This window comes from Numenius arquata, chromosome 26 (assembly GCF_964106895.1).
Source record: "Numenius arquata chromosome 26, bNumArq3.hap1.1, whole genome shotgun sequence".
NCBI classification, from domain to species: Eukaryota; Metazoa; Chordata; class Aves; order Charadriiformes; family Scolopacidae; genus Numenius; species Numenius arquata.
The window spans coordinates 354,351-381,485 of record NC_133601.1 but is presented as its reverse complement, the minus strand read 5'-3'; the positions used below and the strand labels follow the sequence as shown (position 1 = coordinate 381,485).

The 27,135-nt window shown below is 57.2% G+C and overlaps 1 protein-coding gene across 1 annotated transcript; it reads right to left on the bottom strand.

Moving 5' to 3' along the window:
* Positions 1-11,020: 11,020 nt before the first annotated feature.
* On the bottom strand, positions 11,021-25,341 carry SFRP1 (secreted frizzled related protein 1). The gene is made up of 3 exons (XM_074164247.1): positions 24,807-25,341; positions 19,078-19,155; positions 11,021-11,343 (listed from the first exon to the last, which is right to left on the bottom strand). The coding sequence occupies exons 1-3, from the start codon at positions 25,339-25,341 to the stop codon at positions 11,021-11,023; spliced, it is 936 nt and encodes a 311-aa protein (XP_074020348.1).
* Positions 25,342-27,135: the final 1,794 nt, after the last annotated feature.

Here is a 27,135-nt window from a genome sequence, read left to right as displayed (position 1 = left end):
GATGTTGAACATGCTCCGGGACCCTTAATCACAGAGGAGATTACAGCAGACTCCCAGAGGGCTGACGAAGGGGCTGAGGAAGGCCAAGAATAGCTGCACTGACAGCGGCTGCCAGGAGCAGCCTTGGAGGGGAGACGGGGAAGCGGAGCAGCCCCTTCCCTGCGCCCCAGGCAGGAGGCTCCCACCAGCTCCCCCCACACCACGGGAAGGATGGAGGGAGCCAAGAGTTGGGGGGACCCCTCCAGTGCTGCTGGGCAGCCCGAGCTGTAACTACAAACCTGTCCCAGCGCCTCGAGTCCCCCCGAGCTCCCCTCGGGCAGGGTGGGAGCCCCTCACATCCATCACTTCCACCAGCACTGATTACTCTAGGCCTGGGAGAAGCCAGAATGGAGCATTTTGGTCCCGCGGCTGTTCCCGCAGCCACCGAGAATGTGCTGGGGGCTGCCCCCCCAGCCCAGGAGAGGTGCTGGTCCACAGCAGCTTGTCCGCAGCCACTCACCCCATCTGAGAGATTCGGGTGCATCGAGAGCTGCGTTGGGGACAATTTTCATGTTTCGGGGCACGCTGTAAAGCCAGCAGCAAATCATTTCCACAAGGATTTGCCTCTCCAGGCACCTCGCAGAAGGCAGTGAGGGAACAGCCTCAGAGCCCTCCTGCTCCCCAAACCGACCCTCGCTCAGAGGCTTTCGTGTGGGAAACCCAGGACTCGCTCTGCACCGAGCTCAAGGCATTTTCCCTTGATATCAATCTCATGGCTTATCCTTTAATTTTGTAAAATAAAAAAATGAATATTTTAAATGAAATATATTCCTTTCTATGACGCAAGGAATTATGAATTGATAAAGATTTCCTATTATCTTATAAAATCTACCAAGCCAATCCTTCAGCGAGGCCGTGCTTGTAATTGCAAGCAGATGTCTTTCTCTGCTGACACGTTAAATAGAAGCAGAAAGACCCGCTGCTATCTCCCATCAACAATTTGCACTAAAGCAGAGAACAGATTTTCACAGAACAAGACTGCTGGAGGAGAAGGGAGATTAAGTTCCAGCAGCCCAGGTCTCTAAGCATTACAGCAAAACAAGGCAGCTTGGGAAAACAATGAACTCTAAACAGTCCCTAATTCCAAAGCAACCAAAAGCTTTTGTGAAGGAAAATGAATTTGCTGAAACTAATACTGCCAGAGCCCAGGGAGAGCTCGGGGAGCAGGGTAATGCACCGCAAAGAGGAGATTATCCAGCTGACAAGTCCTCACCTCCGCTCTCCACATACGCTGTCTGTGCAATATTGGCTTTCAGATGTCTGTGTTAGTGTGTGTAAAACCAGGCAAAAAGCAACAAGGAGGGTGCAGCCGCTCGCCTGCAGCTCCCCCTGCCCCAGGACCCCCCGAGCCCCGAGCCCCAGCCCAGCGGGTACCAATGGGTCCCTTCTCACGGGTGTCACCCACCCCGGTGGGTCCGGCTGCTCCAAGCATCCCCATTAGCTCTGTGCCCGGTGAAGGACCCGGCTCCGGGGACAGAGATGTGGGTCTGGAGATGCCCCGTCGCGCTGTCGGGAGAGCACAGAGCCTGGCTGTCCTGCAGCAGCCCGGAATTGTCAATAGAAGTGGAAATGACAGGGTGTTTAGCAAACATTAAACCCAGGAAGCTTAAAAGGTCTTCCAGGATTATTAAATAAACATTTAGGGTGAGCAAGACGAAAGAATATGAAATGGTGAAGAAACTGTAAACACTCTGGAGCAGGCGGTTAGAGTCTACACTAATTCAGCTGGGTAGCACAATGCTTAATTATTAAAGTAGTATCACCCGTAATTATGCCTCAGGTCTCCGGCAAGCATTAATTCAAGGGGAGGGACTTTTATAAACATTTAGGCTGATATTAACATTTTATTAAGACCATTCAACATTCAGCTTTAAACAGGTTGACCCTCCTGCCTGCGGCCGCAGCCTGACAGCTCGGCGGAGTGGGGTCACCACAGCCCGCACCGGCCACGGTTCTGCCTGTCCCCGGAGTCGTTAGACCCGTGTTGGCCCCCGCACAGGTCACTGGTCCCTGTCCCAGCCAGTCACCCTCCCACAGCAGCCCCAGGAGGGAATGGGGGTCTCCAGGGGGATGAGGAAATCCCACCCATCGTGGAGCAGAAGTGGGGTGCTGGGCTCACAGCCATCAACTGGACAGGGTCCCCCACCAGCCAGCACCGCCGGCTTGGCAAGGACAGCTCGGCCATTGCCATCACACATCCACTCATTAAATTACCTGGTAGCTCCCACAAACGAGCTCAGCCCTCTCTGAATCAGTGATTTACCCTTCTGTACAATAACTAGGGAGACTGTCCCACCCTTGAGGATGACCAATTTAAAGGCATCACATTTGCATTTGCCTGAAGGGGCTGCAGTTTGTTATTTGTGGTGTTTAACGTAGTTCTGAGCACCGTACACGAGAGACCGTGCACGTGCTCACTAGTCTGCCAAAGACAAATGCCCCAATCTCTTCATTTGTTTTCAAGTAACAGCAGAGATAGTCTCCACCATCCTTCTGGGGCTATAATTTATTTATACACAGTGCTACACCTCCTAGTAAATTAATCTCTCAGCCACATTAATAACTCAAGAGTTTGGAGAAAGTCAGATTGAGGTAGCGAACTGCAAAAGCAGAGGTTGCTGATAAAGTAATTTGCCCCAAGATGAACCAAGCAAAGAAAAGCAGAACAGTTTTAGTAACTGAACATGTAGGGTTCGTGGCGATGGCTTCAGAGAAGCACAGGGAGCACCTGCGTAGCAGCGGCACTGGACCCCAACACACACACAGGAGCGCCCAGAAAATCAGATCTGTTTTTGTCACCTCTCCCCTGTTGCTGTGTGTGAAACACCCCACAGTGGCACAAAGCGACCTTCCAGTATCTGCTCTGTGGCACGTGCCCCTGTCCAGAACACGGGCTGCAGTCTGAGAGCAGCCCATCCTGGCCATAAAAACGCATAAACTTGGATTTGTACGGCAAAAAGGTCAGCAGCTCAGTCCTCCAAAGCACGGCCAGGCCTGGCGCTGAGAACAGCCACGGGAGGGACGCTGTCTCGGTGGGGGACGCCGGTCTGCAACCTGGGGTGCGTTCCCTGCCTCGGCCACAGCTCCGTGTGGAGTAGGAAGCAGGTCATGAAATGGCCACTTCACTTTTTGCCCGTGTTGCAGGGAACGATGCCCTCGAACAATCACGAGATCTCACAAACGCAGCGGGACAGGCAGGTGAGAGCATCTTTTCAGGTTCGCGTGGGATGAAGGCAGAGCACACCCACAAACACTGTGTGTGCCACGTGCCACCCACCCCACCATCAGATGCTGCTTTCTGTTGCCCCCAAGAGACCTTTCTGCTGCAAATTGGGTCTGACGCACGTGAAGCGGCCGATCAGGGTCTCAAACGGAGTCGTTCCCTGCACCTCCAGGATGGGAGGGTCCCTAGGAGAGGGAGCAGCCCCAGCCCACACGGCTGCCCTCAGGTATGGCTCCTTCCAGCCACCTCCTGGCCTCCCTCCGCCTCCCTTCTAGAGCAGCGCCTTGGCAAACGTCTCCTCTTTGTCTCTAAAGGAAAAACGTTACAGACAGCAGGGAATTTCCAGGCTGTGCACATTTCTGCAGAAAAGCGGGACTGTTTGCCCGTTGCTGGCAGCTCCCGGGCTCTTGGCAGGCTACGAGCGAAGCCGGCGGTGCCCCCGCGCCGGTGAGACAGATCCATCACTCGGATGCGCCTGGAGGAGCAGGGCCAGGACCCCCCGGCGCTCGCGGTCCCTGGCACGTCCTGCGTTGATGGCAGGGGAAAGCAGACCCCCTCCCTCCATGCAGGCAGCGTTCCTGCGGCAGGATGCCGGTCCAGCCGGGATTCCAGCCTCCACCGGGAAGGTCTTGAAACAAAGCCCTCTTTTTCCAGAGGCTGGGAGGCTTCCACGGAGCAGCCGGCCACCCTGGCAGGTTGATCTGCATTCCCTCCCCCCCACTCCCCCCGGGACATGGCTCTGCTTAGGGAATCCATGGGCTACAGAGCCCCCAGACCCCACACATGGGTCCCTGGGACGCAGGCGAGGATCCACACAGGGCAGAGTCCCAGCCCCAAACCCTGGCCAAGAGGGACACTCGAGCGTGACTCGGACACCTATGGACCATCAAAAGGGAGCAGCCTTGCCAACAGGCAGCACGCTCAGGGGCTCAGATGGGATTAGCTGGGGAAGAAACAGTAATAAAAAAATGTCCGTTCCCTCACAAAACAGATTTTAAAAGCACTTGCTAAAGATGCTGGAAGACTTTTCCCCCTACTTGATCTCTCTGTGTCGGCGCCACCGCAGCATGTGCGGGACTTGGCTGGGACGGAAAAAAGAGCCTCTGCGTCAGGGAACAACAGTTTCCAAAGACAGATCAGGCCAGAGGTTGGCTTTAATTACACATGTGTGCACATCATTTTTAAGGGTCACCCAACATGATTCAGAGAGAAAGCGAGGAGCAGCCACTGAAACACAGTGGGGCATTTTCTCTGCCACGCTCCTGGGGCTGGGGAGGGAAAGTAGCGTTTCCCTGCAGCTTTGGAGAACATTTCAGAAGAGACCTCCCTGCTCACCCGGCAGCCCCTCACCACCCCACCCAGAGGTGGGACCTTTGCGTCCATCCTTTCTTGATGGATCTTTTTTCCACATAAATGTCTGAAAGGAAAGGAACCATTTCTCTCCCGCTTCCTGCTCTGTTCATCATCTCTGGACCGTACAACTCCCTGCTCCTGCTCTGTACATCTCTCGTGGCCAGTGCTTCGCATGGCCACACACGGAAAAACACCCCTTTCTTTGCAGGAGTTTATCTCCATATTAGAGCATAGACATCTTCCCTGTTTGTGTAATGATCTGCAGGAGCTCCTGCCACTCCTGGGGGTCGTTAGATCCTCGGTCAGGAGCGTGGAAAGGGAGAGTCGGCAGTTTGCAGCACCGGCGGGGGACCCCCATGGGCAGGGGGCTGCGATGGGAGCTACTGCTCGGCCCTGCCCGGAGGGACCAGCCGGCTGGAAGGGACACCTTGCCTTCCAGACACTGTCCCCGGGTGCCCGGAGGAGCTGGGGCACGCCACCCCCTCCTCCTGCACGATACGAACGGAACCCCACATCAGACACACCAGGCTGGTATCTGCTCTTCTCCAGGAGAAACCCTCCCCAATTGCTCAACTGCTCTTTCCAGCCTCGTGTTTCCCAGCAGGGGTCACAGCAGAATGCGGGCTGCCAGCAAAGTAAAAAATTAATTGAGGGATGGAAGATGACTTTGGTATAGCATGAAAGAAAACTCTGTTGTTTATAGCTTAACTACGAACCGGAGGCCAGAAACTCAATTAACAGGCTGTACTCAACAGAAGGAATGCTGGAGCAAACAAGATAAACATTATTGGAAGGATAAGTTGAGTCACAAAAGGATGATATTTTATGCAAGATTAATACTTCAGACAAGCCCAGGCTACTAGGAAACCCAAGTGTCCTCGTCCTCCCAGAACCACTGCTGCAGCCTCCCCCCAAGTCAGAAGCAGTTTTCTATGGGGGGAGACAATACAGCGGGAGCATCACATCCCACAGACACCGCATTCCCATCCCTCAGAACACCCCACAGCCCCCACCGAGGCAAAACTGGAGGTTGTCTCCCAGCAAAACAAAGCATGTCTTAGTTTAGACTGAACACTTAAGCAAATGCTTGTAACTTAAACTAGAACTCATTACAACAATCAGTATTTGAGCTATTTATAGTGTAAAATGCACCCACGAACTGCACAAACACCAGTTTTTCTGCTCCTGGAGGACACTAAGCCAGCAGACACCCAGTTTCTGGTTTAAGCAGCCTCTCCAGCTTTCATATTTCAGTAAATGTCCGTTTGCTCCTCTGTACAACCCTGCACAAGCACGACTCCAATCTCTCAGGTGCTTTCCCTGGAACCTACACTCACCAGATTTCAGGTTTCAGTAGACATTTCAGCAGACAATAAATATAAGGACAGCAAATACACTCACATGCAATGGTCAACCATGAGTCTCACTTTTTACATGATCTAAAAGCACTGCCATAATTGCCAGTTCCCTTTTCTAGACAGATGATACTAGAAGCTCGTAAAGGAACCGAGTTTGTACATTTTCAGTGAACACATTGACTGGCTCCCTGTGTCCCTTAAACCCACCTGATGGTCGTGCTTTGGTTTGTGCTACAGCAGACCCAGCAGGAAAGCAAAGAGCCAGCCTTCACCCCAACTTCCAAACCACCCCAGACACCATCCCTGGACTGGGAGAAGGAGAGCACCAACCCTACCTGCTCGTGATGCCAGTGCTGCCACAGCCAATGCCCCTGGCCCAAAGTGCTGCAGACAGGGGGGAACTTACTGGTTCCCCCAAGCAATCAAACCTCCCACCCAGAGCTGGGATGTGTTTGCACCACTTGGCCATTCCTCACCTGGTGGGTGGGTAAATTACTTTGATCAGAACAACCTGGGGGCTGAAGGCAGAACAGGCTGGTCCAAGAGGGCAAGAGGATCCCAGGCAGCGCATCTGCTCTCCCTGTGACCAGCTTCAGCCATGGACAACTCTTGAGGAGGTAAGGGGGAGGTGATCCCTGTAGAAACACTGTTTGCTACGAGGGGTTCACTGCTCCCCTTTCTCCACTTCGGTGCAAGCTAAAATGAGCTTCCGCTACTTGGTGTACAACAGGGATATTTAGTGGGGAACAACTGTATGGACAAAATACTGTAATCCAGCAGCAGTAATTTGACATTAGATTTTTCTGCCTCCAACACCGTGGATCTAAGATTTAAACTTTTACATCACCCCTTGTCAGCAGCGGTGGCGAGATGCTGTGTCTCACAAGGAGACAATGCGCTGGGGCCCTGGGATGTCAGCACCACATGGAATGAGTAATGCAATCGATATGGAAAAGGCAATAGTAAAAAACTTTCAAAGAAAAAAGGCATTTTATTGAGGGGTTTCTTGTTCCAATCATAGAAGAGAGAAGACAGAAGCCATAATGTGTTTATATCAACCACAAGTTTAAAACAAAGTAAAACAATCAAGTACAGATTTCTTCATCGTGAGAAAAGCTGCCGTGCTCTGTCTCTCCAGGCCTGGGCTCGGGCAGGAGGTTCCCACAGGCAGCAAGGTCTCCTCGCTCCGCTCCTGTGCCTGTTCCTGCGCTGAGCAGCGATCCTTACCAGGGCCGTGCGCTTCTGTGCGCTCCGTCACGATTATATTGTCAGTGTTTGGCCTTCAAGCAATAGGTTGCAAGTAGCTTGAGCTGTTCTCCCACCCCTGAGGTAAGTGAGCCCAGCAAAGTCCTCACACCAGAGCAGATCTCTGCCAAGCACATACCAGCCCCCCCGCCCCTTTCCTCCCGGTACCCACTGGTGTGCACCTGTACAGACAGGGGGTGCTGGGGACACAGGGCTGTTCCTCACCCACAGGAACCCCGGCCCTCGCTGCCCTCCTGCCCCTGCCTCTCTTACCTCCTCCCACACATGGGTCCTGCTTAGCAGCACTTCCCCAGAAGCCCGGGAGCCAAGCACTTTCCCAAAAAGTAAATCAAAATGCCAAGCCCCACAGCGTTTCGGCACACCGCTGCCCTTTACTCACTACCCACCTTGTTTCAAGACAGCCTTTGGGTGAGGGTGTGCAGCTACCTCCCGACCCCAGTCCCACACAACCCGCCCCACACAGCCCTCACACCCCCAGACCTCCTGGGGAGCCCCATCAGTGGAGGATGCTCCGCAGGACAGAGCCTCCTGGTCTCAGCTCCCGCAGCAAGGATGGCTCACGGGGGCGTTGAGGCTTGGCCCGTGAGAAGCACCTTCCCTTCCCCGTGCCAGGTCGCAGCTCTCGGGACATGCCGGTGGGACGCTCTCGGGGCTCAGGACGGCAGGAGGCTCAGGCAGCGGCTGCGGGGGGGGGGTGCCCCCAGGCACGGTCCATCACCCTGGGTCCACGGACTCTTGTGAACACAGGAACTGCCAGATTTTGCCCCAGGCTTTTGTTTGCTGCCCAGAGAAGGCTGTTCTCTGCTGTGATTTTCACTGGTTTTTACATTTTCTTTCTCTAAACTTCCAAACAGGAACAGTCCCCTCTCACCTGCCACACTTTTCTAAAGTGACTATCTAAAATAAAACAAAATGTAAAGATACCTTAACTGCTTACAACATGATGTGACATCCAAGGCATTTCTTTTAGTGCTGTTATTTTTATCGAAAGCCTCCACATACCAAGAGGTCAGGAGGGAAGCGGAGTGACAACCAGCCGACCTCCCCATGGGATCCACGCAGCACCGACCACAGAGCAGTTTGGTGAGAGAAGGGTAAAATTACCTCCCAGACACATGGAAATGTCCAAAATACCGTGTCTGAAGTACAATGTGCCAGTCTGCTCCAATGGGCTTTTCAAGGACAAACATGCAGAGTCAGAGGGGTGTTGGAAGTAACTGACGGAGCAGCTAGTCACACACACACACACACACTATGCTTTAAGTAGGCAATCGCAGTGATAATTTGTTCTCCCCAGGGGTAGCTCCGAGGCGTGGGAGTTCCTCACCCTCGGGACGCAGGCTGAAGGACCACGCAGCCCTCGCAGGACGTCGCAGAACTGAGCTACTCGTGCAGAACAAAGCACCAGGGGTATTAATGAACTCGGGGACACGGTTCCATGGCCTGTGCCGCAGCAACGGGAAACCCTGCCCTGTCCCCTTCGCCTCACTCCGGATCCAGGCTCTCGGGCTCCAGACCCACCAGTGGAAAAATCAGGCTTTCTGAGCTGCGAAGGCTGCCAAGGGCTGCAAGTGGCTCTAAGCACATGCGAACTGGTTTGCTCTTTGACTTGATGCTTCCTGCTGAAATATGCATTTTTCAAACAGTAAATCAAGAGCCCGTTACCCAGCAGGTTTCCAGAGGTGGCCAACAGGACACCCACCAGCAGCCTGGGCATGGAAACCCAGCCCAATTAAATGTTTGAGCATCTCTCTCTGACGCAGAAGCAATTCCTCCCGTGCTGCCCCCCGGCCATGAGGGGGACCCGGGCGGCATCCTGTCCCAGTCCCCGCAGGGCTCCGCCGAGCACCGTCGCTGCGGCTGCTCCGTGGTCACCAGCCCTTCAGCCCCACGGGGACCGGCTGCGCCACGACCTGCTCCTGACGGGGCTGGTCTGTCAGCCCTCCCCAGCTTCACCTCATCCATCTGCGACGTTAAAGCCTATGGTTTATTTATTTCTTTAATTCACTGATAAAGCACATTATCTACAATGATTAATTTTGCATCAAAGAAACAACACTACTACAAATGGTGGCCTAAGACAACCTAGTGGGACTTTCTACAGAGTTCACGTCCTAAATCCCTCTCTCTGTTTGCTGTGACACATCACTCTTCAGTGTGCTCGGCTTCTTCACACAATTCTTCTACAACCAAGTCCACGGCTCTGTCCCCACGTGGGGAATAAGCAGCACTCCCAAGCTAAAAAATAATTAATTTACCAGCTTTGAGTGGGGTTGGTTTAAACCTCAAAAATGAGGATTTGTTATTTCACTTAACTGCAGTACAACAGGATTATCTCAGATCACAAGATATTCATTCTCTCGGAGTAATCATGATTGATGAGAGCACTGAATGGAAGCAGGAGAGTATAATTAACGTGGACCAATATGGGTCTATGGAAAAGAGAACTTGTCCAATTAATGGAATAATGAATTTCAGCTTGGTCAATAAATGTAATCATTTGGATGCAATAGTCTTTGTCTTTCATAAACTATTTGACCTCACGCTAACATGACATTTTGATTAAGGAAAAAAAAGCCCAGAATGATACAAAGCCAAGCTGTCACACATCAAACAGAGAAAAACCTGGAAACTGATAGGTCCCCCAGCGACAGCAAAGAGGGAAAGATGGAGATGATGCACTTCCCGCGGCGCTCCATCGGGACCAGTTCTCAGCCTTCTGCAGTCTGGTATTTTGCCAGCAGCCTGAAGAAACTATAAAAATATCACCGGTGAAGTTGGGGAGTGTCACACGCTGGAGGAGCTGGTGGTGAGCTCTCCCCAACAGGGCGCCCCAGGCTGCCGGGCTGGCCGGCAAACGGGACGCATTTCCTCGTGGCCAAAACTGAACCAGGTGTCTGGGCAGAAGCAGCGCCGGCCCCACGGGAACGGGAAGTGGTGGCTGGGGATGCTCCGCAGGATGCCGCAGTGGCTGGGGACTGTGTGAGGCCGGGGGCCACTCCATCCCGCCCAATAGGGCCACGGGGACCGGGAGGCCAGAGCAGGAGCAGCAGCGTGATCCCCGGCTCGGAGGGCTCGGCCAGCTCGGCTCGCAGGGGCCAGGCAGGCATCCCAGTGACACGTTACAGGACATGCTGGCAAGGGGGGGGCTCCCCGATCCAGCCGATCAAGGTACCACGAGGACCCCAGGGTTAAGGCTTAAACTAAGCAGGTTTAGGCTACAGTGGGATTTTTTTACAGTGAGGGCAATTAGCTATTAGGAGGTTTTATCAGAGGAGGTAACGGGTTCTCCACTACTTGTTTATTAACTTTTATTGTGAGGATGGGATGTTTTTCTAACTGGCCGGTTCTGGCTCAAACAGGAATTAGTTTAGGGTGATCCTGCAGCCACAAAGACGGGAGTAACATGGTCACAAGGGTCCTTTCTGCAACCGTGTGATCTCTTGACATCACTTCACACCCCTCCGCTTGCCCTCTGTACCTGATAGATGCTATTTAAATGAATGTACAATCCGTACAGCAATAGCTCTTTGGATATTGCAGACGTAAATCACGAGTGACCTCAGCAACCATTTGGTGCACGCGTGTCACCCTTGCACGCCCGGGCGAGCAGGAAAATGCCAGCAGCGGGGAGGTGGGAGGGCTGGGGTCAGCGAGGGGAGCTCCGAGGAGCACAAGGAGGAGCAGGAGGGCTCCGCATCCCCATAGCTGAGGAGCGAGGCCGAGCTGCCGTGCCGGGCTGCGCGAGGTCCAGGCGGCGGCTCTCCCGCCGCCCACCGCATCACTTGAAGACGGACGGAAACGTCGGGCAGTCGGGAGACTTCATCTTCTTCATGAACTTCTTGAACTCTTTGTTCTTCTTGTCCCACTTGTAGATGGCCGTCAGCAGGTACTGGGTCTTCACCTGACGGCCCATGATGAGGAAGTAGTGGCCGAGGTTGTCCAGCTGATGGCAGGGGCAGTCGGCCCCGTTCTTCAGGAACAGCACCAGCTTCTTCAGGTTCTTCTTCCGGATGGGCCCCAGCTTCAGCGCCTTCCTCTTCCGCGGGACGATCATCTTGTCCCCATTCTCCTTCTTCACTTCCTTTATGGTCATCTTAAGAGCTGAAAGACAAGCCAGGGAGAGGGGGAAAACAAAAGGACTCCTGAGCAGCCTTCGCTGGCACAAAGCCTTTGCTGAGCAAGGCTGGGGGCACCGTCGCTCCCACCCCAGGACGCAGCAGCCCCTGCCCAGCTGCAGACCCCCAGAAAACAGCCCCGCTCCCTCTCGGCACCGTCACCCCGTGACCGCGACACCAAACCTCTCGCGCCTGAAGAGGAGCCATCCCCGCGCCCGGGAGAACACGGAGGTGAAACACCAACATCTCTGTTCGCCTTCCCCCAGCGAAGCACCAGCCGCTTTTCATTTGAGGGAGACTGGTCTGGCCGGCAACACGCTCTTGGCTAGCAAAACCTTAGCTGGGCAAACAAGGTGACTTCCTTGCTCTAGACCCATGGAGAGGCTCTTGAAAGGGCCATTTGAAAGGTCAACACGGCTTCTCAAGCATTTGTTTGTGGTCACTCCTGGCCCCAGCTTCCCGTGAACAAGTTTCCCAGCACGGAGCACAGAGCTAGAAGCCCCTGGCAAACAGCCACGTTGAGGGGACCCGCACAGAGCTGCCACGCGCCTGCACCTTCCCTGGAAGAGCGGAGTTAATCCCATACAACTTCCACAGAAAAATATTTTCCTCTTTGGGTTCAGCATTTTCCCCGAGTTAATCGCAACCCAAATTAAAAAAAAGTTAACGTTCCTTTGCCACGACCATGAAAAGGAATTTAGTATACATGGGAAAAATGATGAAAATGTGTTGTACATTAAAGTATCACTTCTGTGCCATTTGGCTCTGCCTCATTTTTGGGGAAAAGCACATATGGCCAAAAATTACTAACATATTTCCATCATTTGGGAGTTTACTTCAGAGCTGCAGATAAATAGTGCTGGGATAGGTGATTAATTGTCTGCTGTCCCTTCCCATTTGCCTGCAGCAGTCGGCATGCAGAAGCCTCTGGCTCTGGCAGGGAGACGGGTCCCCGCAGCATCGTTCCTTGAAGTCTTGCTCTGCTGGAACTTGTAGCAACGAGCACACATTGCTTTCTGGAGGGCAGTTCCACTCACCATTCCAGACACGAATGGCAGCAGGACAGCCCGCCCGATGACAACCCGCGACGGCAGCAGAGTCTCCGCGTTCCCCTGGTGCTCCCAGCCCCTGCGCTGGCAGCGGCAGTAACGGTATTTATCTGCCCCTGTGCCAGAAACGCCTGCTGTGTTTGCCAAGAGCTCAGTCGCGTTATACTGTTACTGTACAAGAAAGTAATCCAGGACTGGAAACCTAAGTGAAATTTTCATTCCATCTGTTTTCCAAATTCAAGATGTTTAAGAAGCTAAAGAGACACGAGCTTTAAGGAGCTAAAGACGCTGAACCAGATCAATTTGCAACAAATCTGGAAAATGGAGCAAGTAGTTTTCAGGCAGCTCTAAGCTCCATGACATTAATCAGGCAGCAGCAGCAGCATCCCTCAATATAAACCTCAATTTCTTTATCCGCTCTGACTTTGAACTCTTGCACTAAGCCTGGTGGTTGCCAGTGCAGGAGGAATGGCATAACACCAGTAATAAGAGACTTTTTCAAAACGACTCGTTTGCAAATTGCTTTGCTGTGATCGCTGCAAGTTTAGATCCTTGTTGCTGGAGGAAGAAAACGATCTGGCAGCCGGCAGAGGTGCTGTTCTGCTCCAAATATCAGACAAAGAGGGCCTGGTAGCCCTGTGCTGGGGGAGCAGCTCCCGTCCCTACAGGGCAGCCTGAAGGACCGGGTGCTGGTGCCTTGCTGCGGACGGAGCCCTCACATGAGCAAAGGGAAAAAAAAAGTAATTACAATCACTGCTCAGCTTTCACCTATCTGCCAGTGACCTGGTCTCCAGCGTCCCCCTGCTCCCCTGCTGGGACCACCCTCCTTAAGCTCAGACCCGCTTTCCAGGTGAGACGCCCGGGCAGGAAGGACTAGTTTCTTGGGGGGGCCATCGAGCGACTCACAGCGGCTGCAGTCCTCCCGGCATCCCCCCGGCCCTGGGAACCCCTCCATCCCTGCTGCCGGGAACGGCTCGAGCCGGACAGGTTGAGTCTTGGCTCCAGGATCGAAGGGGCTGCCAAAGCAAACTGCCTCCTCCCTGGGAGCCCTGGCCTTTCTGCCCTCCCCGTGCCACACCAAATCCATCTCAGCGCCTGGCGGGAGAGGAGACAAAATTGCCCTCAAGACCCCAGGATGCGCTCACCGGCACAGACTGATCTTGAGCCGTCGCTGCCAGGGGGGAGCTGACCCCGGGAAGAGACCTGGGGGGTTTTCACGGCAGCCTCCCCAGCCCCAGACAGCCCCGGCACCACCATGGCATTGACCTACAGTGTGGGGACACACTGCCATGGCTCGGTGTCACCACGGGGAAGTACATCTTCCTCTTGGCTCTCAGGTGACACTCACAGGTTCCAGCACAACCTCTTACCAAACCCTCACTAAACTGCAGTCACATCTCCTCACCTAACGCACTCAACACCTTCTTCTTCAACCCAAGCTTCTGTTAATCGAAGCCTCCACCCTGTTTCCGAGGATGCTGGCTGAGGCGCTCACAGGGAAAGGCTCTCGCTCCCTTCCCTGCCAGCACCCACAGGCAGACGGAGCCTCGGGGGCTGCCGAGAGACCACGAGCTTCCCTGTCAACAGGAGCACCAACGGGAACAGGGCCAAGTCCCGGCCACACCAGGAGATGTGATGGCAGAGGAGCCCGTTCTCTGCCGCCCCAGGAGCACTGGTGGCCAGCTGGTGGCTGGCTACAGCCAGGACCACACATAAAACCAGGAAAGCCCTTTCCAGCCAGGCATTGTCTCCACTCTGCTTGCAACATCGCCAGCGTGCCGAGACACCACACCGGATCCGGCACAGCACGGTGCCAGGGGAGCAGCATCCCCAGGGATGCTGCACACCCCCCTGGGACATCCATGCTCGCAGGGACGGGGACAGGGACTGGCCAAGCAGGACCCTCTCCCCTCCAGCAGTGCCCTGGGCCATGCAGCTGATGGTGCTCGGGCAGGGGGGACTGAGAGGAGAGGTTCTCCTTGTGTGCCATACCTGGTCCCAAAACACCCTCCCTGCCAGCGCAGTTGGCGCGTCTCCTCGCAGGCAAGTCCTGGCCAGAGACCCCTAGCACAAGCCAGCGTCCAGCCACCCACTTCAAAGGCTCTTCCCAGAAAACACAGAAGTGAAAGCATTAGTCACGCTGGGAGGGAAAAAACAAAACACAACAAAGGCAGATTTCAGGATTTAATTTGGGACTCGGCAGCTCTCGGCCACGTTGTGTTTACAGCAGCAGAAATCCTCCCGGGTGCTAAGCCCACACGTGCCCTTCCTCAGCCCCGCTGTCAAGAAGCTGATGTCTGCCCAGGCACGAACCACTCGCCAGTGCTTTGCCGGCCAGGAGAGCCGGTGCCAGAAGCCCAGCACGGGCACCGACCCTGCCACCAGTCCTTGCCCACTGCCACAGGGAGCTGCCAGCACCAGAATCAGATACAACCCACTTTCCCCCAGCGTCCTTGCTCCCAACACAACACCACAGCATCTACCAGCCCTGCCTTCTCCCAGGGCACCATCCAGCAGGACCACCCCACCAGCGACCATCGGAGTAGGGAGAGAAGGCCAGCACGGGCATCCTCATCCCCTCCCAGGTCCTCCTCTCCTTGTCCCCAAGCCATCTTGCGCTTCCCTCTTGGCTGCTCCGACACCAGGATGCCCAGGGCGGACACGCGGGAGGGACCGTGGTGGCTCTGGATGCTCAGCTGCCCCATCCCCAGCTGCAGTGCCCGTCAGCAGAGGGTCAGACCCGGCCCTGGGGGGAGGCACCCCTTACACCAAGCCAGGAATTTGGCCCCAACCACAAACGGCTCCTATCAGATGGCAGCACAGCTCTGCTATCTCTAATGCAGAGAGAGTAGGGAGCGCTGGAGATATAAAAATGTCTTCTTTTATTTCTGCTAATATGAAACAGGGTGTATGAAAGTGTTTGCTCACTTGGAGTGAAATTACTCTTGGCAGCAGCAGCTCCAAGCGCAGCAAAGGCCCCACGGAGCTGGTCGGGGTCCAGCCCGACAAAGCACAACCCGGAACAATTCTTATCCATGTCCCTACAGCTCCAGCTTTCCAGTCCCACTCCCAGCGAGGGGGAAGAGGAAACCCAGTCCCCCAGGCAAACTGGGAGCACCATGAGTGTCCCCTGAGAGCAAAGCACCCTCTGACACCAGCACCAGGCTCAGGCGCGTGCCCCGTGTCCCCGAGGACTGTGCTGCACCAGGGGAGCCCCCGCTCACTGTGCCACCACCATGGCTGTGCCCCGCAGGCACCTAAAAACCCTCTTTTTGAGCAGGTAGGAGCCTGGTACCGGGATGCCATCTCTGCTGCTCTCCTGCCTGCACAGGCAGGGGCCCCACGCCAGCACCTCAGGGGCAGGGAAGGGAACGTGAGAGAAGGGAAAGCTCTGCTGTTCCTTCGGCCTCATTGCTCCTTCCTTTAGAAATCACTCAGGAGGAGGAAACCTGCCAGAAGACACATTAGGGCTGTAACAGGAGAAGGCTGCAGGCAAGGAGCTGTCAGTCACGGGAAAAAATAAACAGCATGTATTGATTGTACTGCAGTCTCCAGCGCAGAGAGCCCCTTCAGCAGGATCCCCTCAGACCCCAGAGAAAGGGCAGAAACAATAAATAAAATCACCAAGAGAAACAGAGAGAGGAATGAACTCCAGGGCCAGCCCCGCCGGCGCGAGGGGTGAGGAACAAACCCTGGCTGCAGCCCCGGGGGGCTGGGGGAGGCGGCTGCGGGGGCACCGGAGGGAGATCTTGCACTTCATCATCCACCCACCCATCCATCCATCCACCCACCCATCCATCCCCCCGCATGCCTGAGACGCACCAAAACCCAAAGTGCATCAGCTCACGCATACCTGGCCCAGTCCCCACACTGTTCTGTGCCCTGGGGTAAGGGTCCCTGCCCCACTGATGCCCCACTGACACCCCCTGCTCCACGCTCCCGCAGCCCTGCTCCCATCCACCGGGAATGGGCACGGTGCTCCTCGCGTCTTGTCTGTACCCAGCCACTGGGGCGCAAGTGAAACCCGCAGGAACATCACTGCATCGGTGTGGGACCCACCGACAGCCGCCCTGCGCAGCACACGTTCGTTTAAACATTTACCGTAGCAGCCCAGCTTTGATGAGGGTCTGTAACCTGTCAGCTGCCAGTGTTTACCTTGGTGGATGTGCATGAGAAACCTCAGCCTGAAGGGCCAGGAGTTTATTTTAGTGCCAGATAAACAGCTCTCTTTGAGAAATCACCCCATGACAGTAATCCCCAAGACTAAACAAAGATCCGAGGACCATGCACTGTGCTTTGAGAAAACTTCCTGCAGCCGAGGCCTCCTCCACTGGCTCCTCTCCATCCCCTGGGACACCTCCGGGAGCTCTGCTCCACTCTCCCTTGCAGGGCACAGGTAGGACCCGTATCCCATCTCTTCCCTGCTCTCGAGTGCAGGGTAACGCTCTCTGCCCACTCACCGCAACCCTGCCCCAGGAGCCGCCTTCCAAGAAATATTTCCATCCTCTGGATGCTGTCACCACAAAATTTCCCAATAACCAACTTACCCTGTGGGCAAGTCAGTGTCTCAAGCCACTCCACCGAGGCCGTGAATGCTTCTGGCTTGACCTCTGCTCCCTGTTGTGTAACTGCCCCAGAGCATGGGGGGGGATATTTAGTGGCAGACTGATGACAACCATGCGGTTAAACTCGTGTTTCCCTTCCCAGTGCTTGCCCTCCAGCAGGACACCATCTCGGCTTGCTCCTCGCACGCCCCCGGGGAGGTGACAGGGATCACAGTGACCTGCTGGCAACGGAGCCGCCGCTGCCACCCGGCCAGTGCCCCTCCAGGATAGAGGTCCCCAAGCCCAAAGCCCCTGGACCGGAGTGATGCCTCTGTCACCGCAGACCCGGGCACAAACCCCCTGCCCCAACCAGGGGTGTTGGTCCCAGAGCCACTCACTCCCTCCCCAAGGGCTGGGAAGGTCTCTGCAGTCTCTCCCCATGGATGCAGTGGGGCAGAGTCAGGTCCCATGCGTCATCTCACGCCTGTGCGGGACACAGCTCGGAGTTCTCCGTCTCACCCACCGCTGAGCACTCAGCCCAACAGCCGGGGGAACAGCGCATCCCGCTCCCTGGCCAGGCTCTGCGCAGGATCGGTACCCCCCTTACCCGACCCGGCTGGAAGCACGCACATTCCTGGGAAACTATTACAGGGGTGTTCCTGTTGATGCTTTTCCCTGTTAGAAAACGTCTGCACTGAACTTAGGACTTTTTGCATTCCAAATCTGCAGGAGAGTGGAGAATTCATTTCCAGCAGAAAGGGTAATATGCCGGCATGCAGAGCAGGTTTGGGTTTGCATAGCGCGCTCTGGCACAGGGCACATTCAAGTGCTAATCCCCGAGGAATGCACACCTTGTTCAATATGCCTTTAATAACCTTCCGGGAAAGTTACATACACCAGCAAGGATGTCAAAACCAGTTAATTCTGGGTTTGATCTGAGAAAGCTAATATTTTTCCCTGTGATACTCTTTCTCTAAATGAAGGTCTGTTTACCTATGATTGTCTGACTCACTCACTCAGTCATAATATATTTAGGACACAGCTTTCAAGTAGCTCTGCATTATTTAAGCTCACTGCTTGGCCCCAGCTAGACAAGGGCTGGCTTTGGGTTTTTACACCTGGACTTGACAAGAGCAGCATAACTTTACTAAAAAGAAACCCAGCGGTACAAACAGTCTAGGGGAAGGAAGAAGCTGGTTTGCTCCTGCATGATTGCAACCAGAATAAGGGCCCATCCTACACATCATTCCTGCAATTGGAAACAGCAAATGCAGCCGGAGAGAGAAGTGAGAGTTTGTGAGAGGAACAGCCCTGCAGACCCCAGGGTCAGTGAGGAGGGAGGGCAGGAGGTGCTCCAGGCACCGGAGCAGACTCCCCTGCAGCCCATGGAGGTCCATGGTGGAGCAGAGATCCCCCTCCATCCCGTGTAGGTCCATGGTGGAGCCAAGATCTCCCTGCGGCCCATGGAGGACCCCACGCCAGAGCAGAGGGATGCCCGAAGGAGGCTGTGACCCTGTGGAGGGCCTTTGCTGGAGCAGGGGCCCAGCGGGGGAACCCACACTGGAGCCATCTGTCCCTGGAGAAGCGTACCCCGTGAAGGGACCCACGCAAGACAAGCATGGGAAGGAACACCAGGGTTGAGTTGCAAACGCCCTTGAGATCACCAAAGAACAGGCACTGCCACTTCTGCCCCATCACCAGACTGACACCGTCTGGTTCTGCTGGCAGCTGGGGCTGGTGGCAGCAGCGGGGCCCCGGAGCACGGCCGCTTCGGTGGATCCCGCGCTTGGGCCCCATCCCACGGCGTTTCAGCAGGCAGGGCAGCAGAGACACTCAGGGCCACCACGCCATGGCCGGGGTGATGGGGGGGCACGGGCACGGCCGCCGGTCACGCTCGGCATCAGGAGCCAGACACATCCCGTCCCACCACCCACCTCCGCGCGCCGACACTGACATCTAGAGGCCCAGCCTTGGGGAAGGCCCGCGGGCGATGTGGCCACACCGTCCACACAGCTGGCCACACAGCTCTCAGGGTGGGATGGGAAACGCAGCGGTCCAGGAGCTGGCCCACACAGGAGCTGTGGTGACTCCAGGAGAGTCCCCCATACCCCCAGCACCCCTCCTTACCAAACTCGCTGGCACACAGGTGCTCCACGATGGCCTCCGACTTCATCTCGTTGTCACAAGGGGGACACACGGTCGTTCCTGGCAAGAGGAGAGAAGAGGTGGTGAGGAGCCAGCTCAAGGACCACCGTGGAGCCGGCCGCCCTCGAAGGGGACACACGCCAGGCACCCTGCCACGGGGTCCCAGCCCCCAGGGACAACACCCTGCCGGGGGTCAGGAGCCATCCAGCAGATCACAGGGCAGCGATGGCCACAAGTGGCCTCCTGCCAGCGCTGCCGGTGGCCCCAAGGCCGGCACGGGCAGGGGCAGGCAGCTGCCAAGAGCGGGAGGATAGGGCTGGCAAGGAGAGGGGTTTCCAGCGCCAGGCACTCAGCTGAGGGCAGCCGCTTGCCGCAGGGCATGGCCCGCAGCCCACGGATGCTCCCTCCCCATGGCGAGCCAAGGCAGGCACGCAGTGGCCAAACCCGGCATGGCAGGAGGACAGTGCCCAGGGGCTGCACCGGAGCCGGGCAGGGGGTCACAGCCCAGCTCGGCGCAGGGTCCCCCTCGGTGCTGGGGACCACCTCACAGGCTGCCTGGGCATCACGTGGCAAGCCCCTCGCCTGCCTCCATCCCACCCTGCCCAGAGCACACTGCTTGCTGAGGGACCCACACACCTCTCGCGTGTGCTGTTCCCCTCCAAAAGACCCTCCAGCATGACCCCAAGAGCAAACATAACTCTTTTTTGTTTTCGGCCCAGCTACACCCTGTGGGACAGCTCGTGGCCCCAGCGGAGGAGAGCCAGCTCTGCTCGCCAGCCAACATCCTCCTCTTGGGAAATGCCAGACCAGAACATTTCATTGGGATCCATCCTGGGAGGAAAGCTCACTTCACCCAGAGAATAAAAATCTGTTTCCAGGTTCCCGTCTCCAGCCGGAGCAGAGACCACCCAGCAGCACAGACGCAGATTTGTGCTACTGGCGGATGAATTTATTGAGCTGGGAGATGCTGCTTCTGTTCCTGGTCCAGCAGGACGGAGGGCTCTTTCCCACACAAGGGAGTTATTCTCGGGGATGGCGCTGCAGCAGAACATCTGCCGGTCCCTGCGTGCAGACGGAGCTCTCGCCCCTTCCAGCCCTCAGCCTGGCCAGCAAAACCCACAGCGTTGGGAACAGAAAAAACAGAGGGGTGTCCCAGAGAGAGGGGTGCAGAGCCAGAACGGCTGGCGAGGGAGGCACGGCCTCGACCCGCACCCACCACAGAGTCAAGTCTCCTCAGCCACAGACGCCCCATGGGGTTTCAGGCGAGACTTTTGATTTCCGTGGCTTGTTCTTCCCCTCTCGTTCCCCTAAACCTGTTCTCTGCCAAACGCTAATTCCTGGGGTCAGGCACCACGTCTTTATTAATCACACATGCAGAGCAATTGGCCCTCCCATCACCCCAATGTGCCAGTCATGGCGACCTTCGCAGCACCCAGCAGATGCCTTCACAGCCCCACTCCTGGTCCCTTGGTACCCGTGAGAGCCCCCATCACCTGCCTGACTCCCTCTTCCGAAACCCTAATGTGCAATTGCCACTTCTACTGCATTAACTTAGAGTGACACCGACAGGAGCCTTTGGGGACACGATGACATCCCCAGTGCTTTATTTTTAAAATCAGCAGTCAGAATATTTCCATCCAGGCTGCGCATTTAATGAGCTCATGTTGAGGGAGAGGGGATGCTGGCAGGAGGGTGACAGCCCAGCGGTCTGTCCCTGCTGCGGTACCAAGAGTTGGTTACTGTGCTGGGGACCACCCTCGGGGACAGGAGGGGGTACCTGCCATCCCTCATCTCTGCACACCCCAGCGGGCAAAGCCTTCCATGTGCCTCAGCAGCCCAAGTGCACAGGAGGAGACTGGCCAAGCTACACAGGCCAGACAAACAACGTGGCAGCCACCGCTGCGTCTACCTCCTGAGCTTTCCAGGCAACCAAAGGGAAAAAGCCCCAAAAATGGAAAATAGGACTCATCGTTCCCTGGTGAAAACCCAGACTCTGTTTTAGCTGTGCTGCAGCAGCCCCTGGGAAGGCTCTGGCACACCCAAGGTGGCAGGGACCCCTCCCCGGCAGGGACCCCCGCCAGTAGCCATCCCTCCCACCGGCGACACGGCACACGCCTGCCCACCGCACTGCAGGCGTGTCCCGCCAACGCGCCTCTCGCCACGGAGAAGACAGTTCCCTGCAGCTCCATGATGTCCTGGGCAGGGCAAGCACTGCCCACCGCCCAGTGCAGCGACAGCAGCAGCCTCGCCTGCCAGGGTAAAGCCCCCACAGGCCACTGCCACCCTGTGCCGGGACCCCCATGGCCTGGTGAGTGGCCACAGGCACCTGAGCAGCCCCACATGTGGGGAGCATCCTCCATCCCCACCCCAGACGTGCCTGCAGGGCCGCCAGGGGACACTGTCCTGTGCCGAGAGGATAGGAAATGCTCCTCTCCTATGGGACACCCCATCACACCAAGGTCAGGAACATGAATGTCAGGGGTTCGACCAGCTCCTGCACAGCTCTGCGCCCCAGCAAAAATGCTGTTCCGTGGAGCCACAGTATCCCAAAACTGCCCGCCCTCCCAGTCCATCTCCTGCCGTCGACAGCTCCACTCCAAGCACAACCTCCGCCTGCTTCCAGCTCGCTCTGTCCCTGCTGACCATTTTCTACCGCCTGGCTTTAGAGCCAGCTTACTCCAGGGGCAGGAGAAGGAATGTGTAATGCTATATTAATCTGCAACTCCCCTGATGCATCCTGTGGGCCTGAAGGCTTTACCGCCTCCTGCTTAAGGAGAAAGGAATTCAGCAGGTCAGCTCTTTGAGAGGCAGAAACAAATTCCAATTTCGAGGTGTTAATGGGGAAAAATACTGAAAGGGCTCGTTCTTATTAGTGCCCAGAGAAAAGGGGGGACACTGCTGGGTCCTGACCCTCTTTGAATCAACAGGAAACACACCCCAGGGCCCGAGACCGAAGGGGCTCCGGGACAAACACGGACTGTGGGTCTCCGTGGGCAGAGCCCCAGGCGAAGGGGAGGACCCGGCAGCGGGACGGGGGCCGAATGGCTGCGGCACCATCGCGCTCGGCCAGGGGCACCCCTCGTCTGCACCAGGATCAAGCGCTGGGTCCAGCCCTGCCATCGCTGCCACCTTACACAGATCCCACCTGGACCACGCGAGCAGGAGACCTGGCTGCGTCAGTTCACGTTACAGCAGCAGCCACTTAAGTTTAATTAACTTAAATTAACTTTAAATCTGCTCTGTCCACCCTAAGCTGGACACAAGAGCGTCCCAGCACACGGCATATGTGGCTCGTGGAGCTTCACCCTCCAAAGGTCACTCCTGGAGAACACACGCCAGATCCCTCTGCTGCAGCCCGAAAGCTGGCTCACCCAGGGCAGAGCCCCGGGGGGGCTGCCCTCTGCACCTTGAAGAAGCGATTTCTAGCAAGATCGCTCGTCCCCTCACGGAGCAGTGCCCCGCCGGCGTGATGGGCACAGAGAGCTCGGCCCGACACCTCTGGAACTGCCGGGGCTCAGCTACGGCACGTGCAAGGGTTTCTTCCTGAAACACTTCCAAGCAGCCAGGGAATGTGAAGAACCTTATACTTTTCCACTTTTTCCCTTTTCCACTGAATGATGAAGAGAGTTCACATTTGGACAACAATTTTAAAAACTAACTTTCTGTAAACATCCTTGCAAACAATCTGCTTGTTCAAAAGTGCTTGGAACATAAGTTTTGCAAAGCCATTTAGCAGACAGCGGTTTATCCAAGTGGCTGCAATACTTCCTGGCAATACTCACCCCGCTCCCATTTACGGGTCACTCCAAGAACAAGTTCGTAAACCCTAAAGCTTGTGCAGAAGGAGGCCTCTCTGTACCCCAAACGGGACCTGATGTAATCCCCTGTAACAAAGCCCCTTTAGCGATGCCTGTGAAGGACACCATGGTGCCCCAATGCTGTGCCGACGGGCGTGTTGGCAGCACCCAAAGAGACCAGTGATGTCCCAGCCCAACGCTGCCATCAGGACAGGTCTGAGAGGTGACCAGGAAGCGAGCTGTTAAACTGCACAAGGGAAAACTCAGCAGACGCTGCTCATCTAGAAGACTGTTCCCAGGCCTTGGGTCATTAATGTCTCTAAAATGAATGACCTGCAGACAGCTCAAACTGCCTCGGACCTTGGAAGGGGCAGCTCTACCGCAGTGGCTCAGACCCAGCTGCACCAGGAGCACGCTTGGCTGCAAGTCCCTGGGGAATAACAGCGGCCTTTGTACCCGCAGCACAGGACGCGGCTGCGGTCTTGACCAAGGGTCTAGGTTCACATGGGACAGATGATTTTCAAGCCTTCCTGGAAAACAAAAAGCTTCCTCCAGCAATCGCATCAGAAAGCGCAAGCTGCGGCGAGGAAGGCAGCATGGCTGTGCTGCCATCGGGGGGAGCAGCCAAACCTCACCCCGGGGTGGGCACAGGCTTCACACCCCACCTGCCTCCAGGCACCCCTGCCGAGGGGTGGCAGAGCTCCCTGTGCAGCTCCGGAGGGTGTCGAGCTCAGTCCTCCCTCCCCACTGCCCCGTCCCCCCATGCCATCGCTCCCCCGTGCCCTGCACTGGCTCCTGGGGACACCTCAGGGTGTCACCCCTCTGCTGCAGGACACTCTCCCCTCCTGCCCCGTAACTGAAGGGCTCCCCAAAGTGCGAGCCCTGCTGGGATGAGCGGGACAGTGCTGTGCAGTCCCTGCAGGCTGGGCGAGGGCTCCCACCACGTAAAGCCTTTGTCTGCAAAGGTACCTGCGGGCGAGCGGCCATGTCAAAGGGCGACCGTCCCTCCTGACGAGCCCTGGAGGCAGCGCAGAAGCCACGGCAGTGGCTCAGCCCCACGCAAGGCTCCCGGTCCCGGGGCTCCTCCCGGGCGCCCTCACCGTGTCCCCCCTGAATCCCTTGGAATGAGGCTCCAGACAGGAAAGCGCTGCACTTTTACAGCCCACTGCCTTCTCCCTCTACAAATATCCCCCTTTCAAAGCGCTCCGAGGCAGGATGCCGAAGCGACACCAGGATATTTATTTTTTTAAAAAGTTTTCTGCAACAAGCTGGACTCATTGCAACTCACACAAACAAGCCAGTCCGGCACCAAAGAGACCTCCCAAACATCATGAAAACAAACAAGAATCACATCCACTTTCCCCAGTCGTTCCTTGACAAGTCTCTTGCCCCCTCACCAGCACCTGGGAGGGCAGGGATGGATCTCCACCCGGCTGCCCAGTTCTCCCCCAGGACGGCTCGGGAAGCGAGGTACCCCCCCAGGATTACTGTGACCATTTACTCTGGTCAAGCAGCTCTTTCTGCCGTGGGGACCACGTGTCCTGTTGCCACCAAGAGCGGCCCCGCAGGAGTCGGGATTGGCAGAGAAGCTGCCGCCAGGGCAGTGCAGGACCTGGAGGATGGAAGGTCAAGCCCTGGTCCATCAGGGGCCGGAGCCCGGTGGGGTCAGAGCAGCCACGCACCCGCCGTGCCCCCGGCGATGGAGCTGGCAGGGCGTCCCGCCTTCCTCGGGACAGGAGCGCTCACAGAGCACTCAGAGGCTGGAGTTTTGCTGCTGAGAAGCAGAGCTCAGGTGAGCCTCCTGCTACCATGAGACGCCCCTCAGCCCCACGCAGACCCTCCCGGGCTAACGCCTGCCCCATCAGCTCAGAGGAAAGGGCCAGGAGCAGGGCTGGAGTGCTGGTGACACCTTACCTTTGGGCCTGGAGACCTCGGTGGCGTTGGGAGCCGTCATGGCAATGCAGACATCGTCCTGGGGAAACTGGTCACACTTGAGCATCTCGGGCCAGAAGAAGCCAAAGAACTGCATGACGGGCTCGCAAGAGTCACGCACGGCCTCACAGAGCCAGCGGCAGGGGTAGACCGGCCGGTCCAGGCAGACGGGGGCAAAGAGGGAGCAGAGGAAGACCTGGGTGCCCATGTGGCAGTTCTTGTTGAGCAGCGGCACCCAGCTGCTGGCCTGGTGCTTCACCTCCGCCATGGTCTCGTGGTCCAGCAGGTTGGGCAGCACCATCTTGTCGTAGCCCACGCTGTGGCAGAGCCGCAGGTCGGCGGGGATGGCCACGCACTGGTGGGGCTTGGCGTAGAAGCGCCCGCCGGGGTAGGGGCCCAGGTCGGACTGGTAGCTGACGTAGTCGTACTCGCTGGCCCCGCCGCAGGCCAGCAGCCCGGCGGCCAGCGACACCAGCGCCCGCAGGCCGGCCCCGCGGGGCCCCCGCACGCTGCCCATCGCCGCGCCCGCCGACGGCGGCCTCGACGGCGCTCCCCGCCGCTCGCCCGCTGCCGGCGGCACCCCCTGAGCGCTCTCCCCGCGGCCCCACCGACGGCGCCCTGTCCGGGGCCCCCCCAGCACTGCGCGGTGCCCGCTGCCGGCAGCCGCCCCGCCCCTCCCCGACCCTCGCCGCCGCCGCCGCCCCGGCCCCGCTCTGGCCCCGGCCCCGGCCCCGCTCTGGCCCCGCCGCGCCGCGCCGCGGGTTTGTGCGCCCCCGGCAGCCAATCAGAGCGGCGCCGCCCGCCGCGCGCTCGCCCGCCGCCGTCAATCAGCCGCCCCGGCAGCCAATCCCGCCCCGCCCCGGCCCCCACGGTCCCGCCCCCCTCCGCCCGGGGCCCGGCCCCGACGGCGCCGCGACTCGGCCCCGCTCCGCCGAGACCCCGGGCCCGGAGTCCCGGCGGAGCGGGGCCGAGTCGCGGCGCCGTCGGGGCCGGGGCCCGGGCGGCCACTCGCTTCCCGCTGTGGCTCCGCGGGGTGCGGGACGGCGCCCGGCGCGGCCCCGACGGCGCTGCGCAGCCCGGTTCGCCCCGGCGGCGGAGCGGGCGCGCCCCCCCGCCACCTGCAGAGGAAGCGGGGCGGCTGAGCCCTGCCCGGACGGGGGCCTGGAAGGGGCTGTGGGCGGCCGCGGGGGCACCGGGAGACCCCCGGACTGCTTCCCCCGTGTGCAATCCGGGCCGTGCCGGGGATCGCCCCGGGCAGCCCTGGGAGGCCCAGGCGCTCCTGAGCGGCCATGCCCACGGTGCAGATGTTTCTGAGAACCTGGACTGGAGCGTGCAGACCTCATTTCCCTGTGGACAAATTCCAACGAAAACTATGGTATTTGCAAAAAAAAAAAAAAAAAAAAAAAAACCAAAAAAAAAAACCCAAAAACCAGGAGAGAGAAAGAGTCGGTCTGTTTCTTAAAGAGATATTGCGCCTGGGAAACCTGGCTCCAGCCCTGCCAGGGAAGCAGAAGCCGTGCATCCACTGTTTCCCAGCAGCAGGGCCAGTCCCTCACCTCGCAAGAAGAGGGCACGGGCAAAGCAGACCCATGGTGCTTCCTGCCACAGAGCTGCCATCCAGTGTCTGGCCATCGAGCAGCTCTGTCCCCCGTGTGCCCCTGTGTCCACATCCGATGGAGCTCTCCTGAGCTCCCTCCGGATTCACACAAAGCTCCTGTTACCCCGGCTGCCTTTGGCTTAAACAGCTTGTGCTATTTAATACAGGAACTACACCTCATTGAGAGGTAAATGGAAGAGGCTCTGCAGCCTGGAAGCGTGAAAGAGCCACTTTCACCTGAGGGCCAAGGGAAGAGAGAAGCCAGTTAGCGCCGCTAATGAAGTGGAGAATTCAGCAGTAAACAAGAGAAATCTTCACCGTAAGGTGCCAGGAGCTGAATGAAAGAGGCAATTGGATGGAGCAGTCCCTCTCCTGCTGCTTGGGCTCAGGAGCAAAGCACCGATCACTGTTTGCACCAAGAAACAGCTGTAAAATAGACTTCTCGTCCCTTGGGAAAATCTGGCAGCCTAGAATTGCTTTTACCAAAATCAATTTAGAAACAGTGAAACATCTCATTTTTGAGAATGTAGAAAATACGGCGGTGTCCCAGTGGCGTGCTATGACGTGGTGTAGAGAACAGGGCACTGATCTGCTCGAGGGCTGTTGGGATGAATTTCTCTCAAGAATCTTTATTTGCACCCAAGTGTTACATCCTCGGGTATGAGCCTCTGCTCCGGAATGTGGTCCCTGTTCCCCTGGGGCACTCGGAACCAA

Excerpts from the sequence above, each read along its gene's own strand:
- SFRP1 (XM_074164247.1), bottom strand. The coding sequence starts at position 25,341 with ATGGGCAGCGTGCGGGGGCCCCGCGGGGCCGGCCTGCGGGCGCTGGTG. Across the intron at positions 19,156-24,806 it reads CGAGGTCTCCAGGCCCAAAG|GAACGACCGTGTGTCCCCCT; the intron begins GTAAGGTGTCAC and ends TCCTCTTGCCAG. Across the intron at positions 11,344-19,077 it reads CCTGTGTGCCAGCGAGTTTG|CTCTTAAGATGACCATAAAG; the intron begins GTAAGGAGGGGT and ends CTTGTCTTTCAG.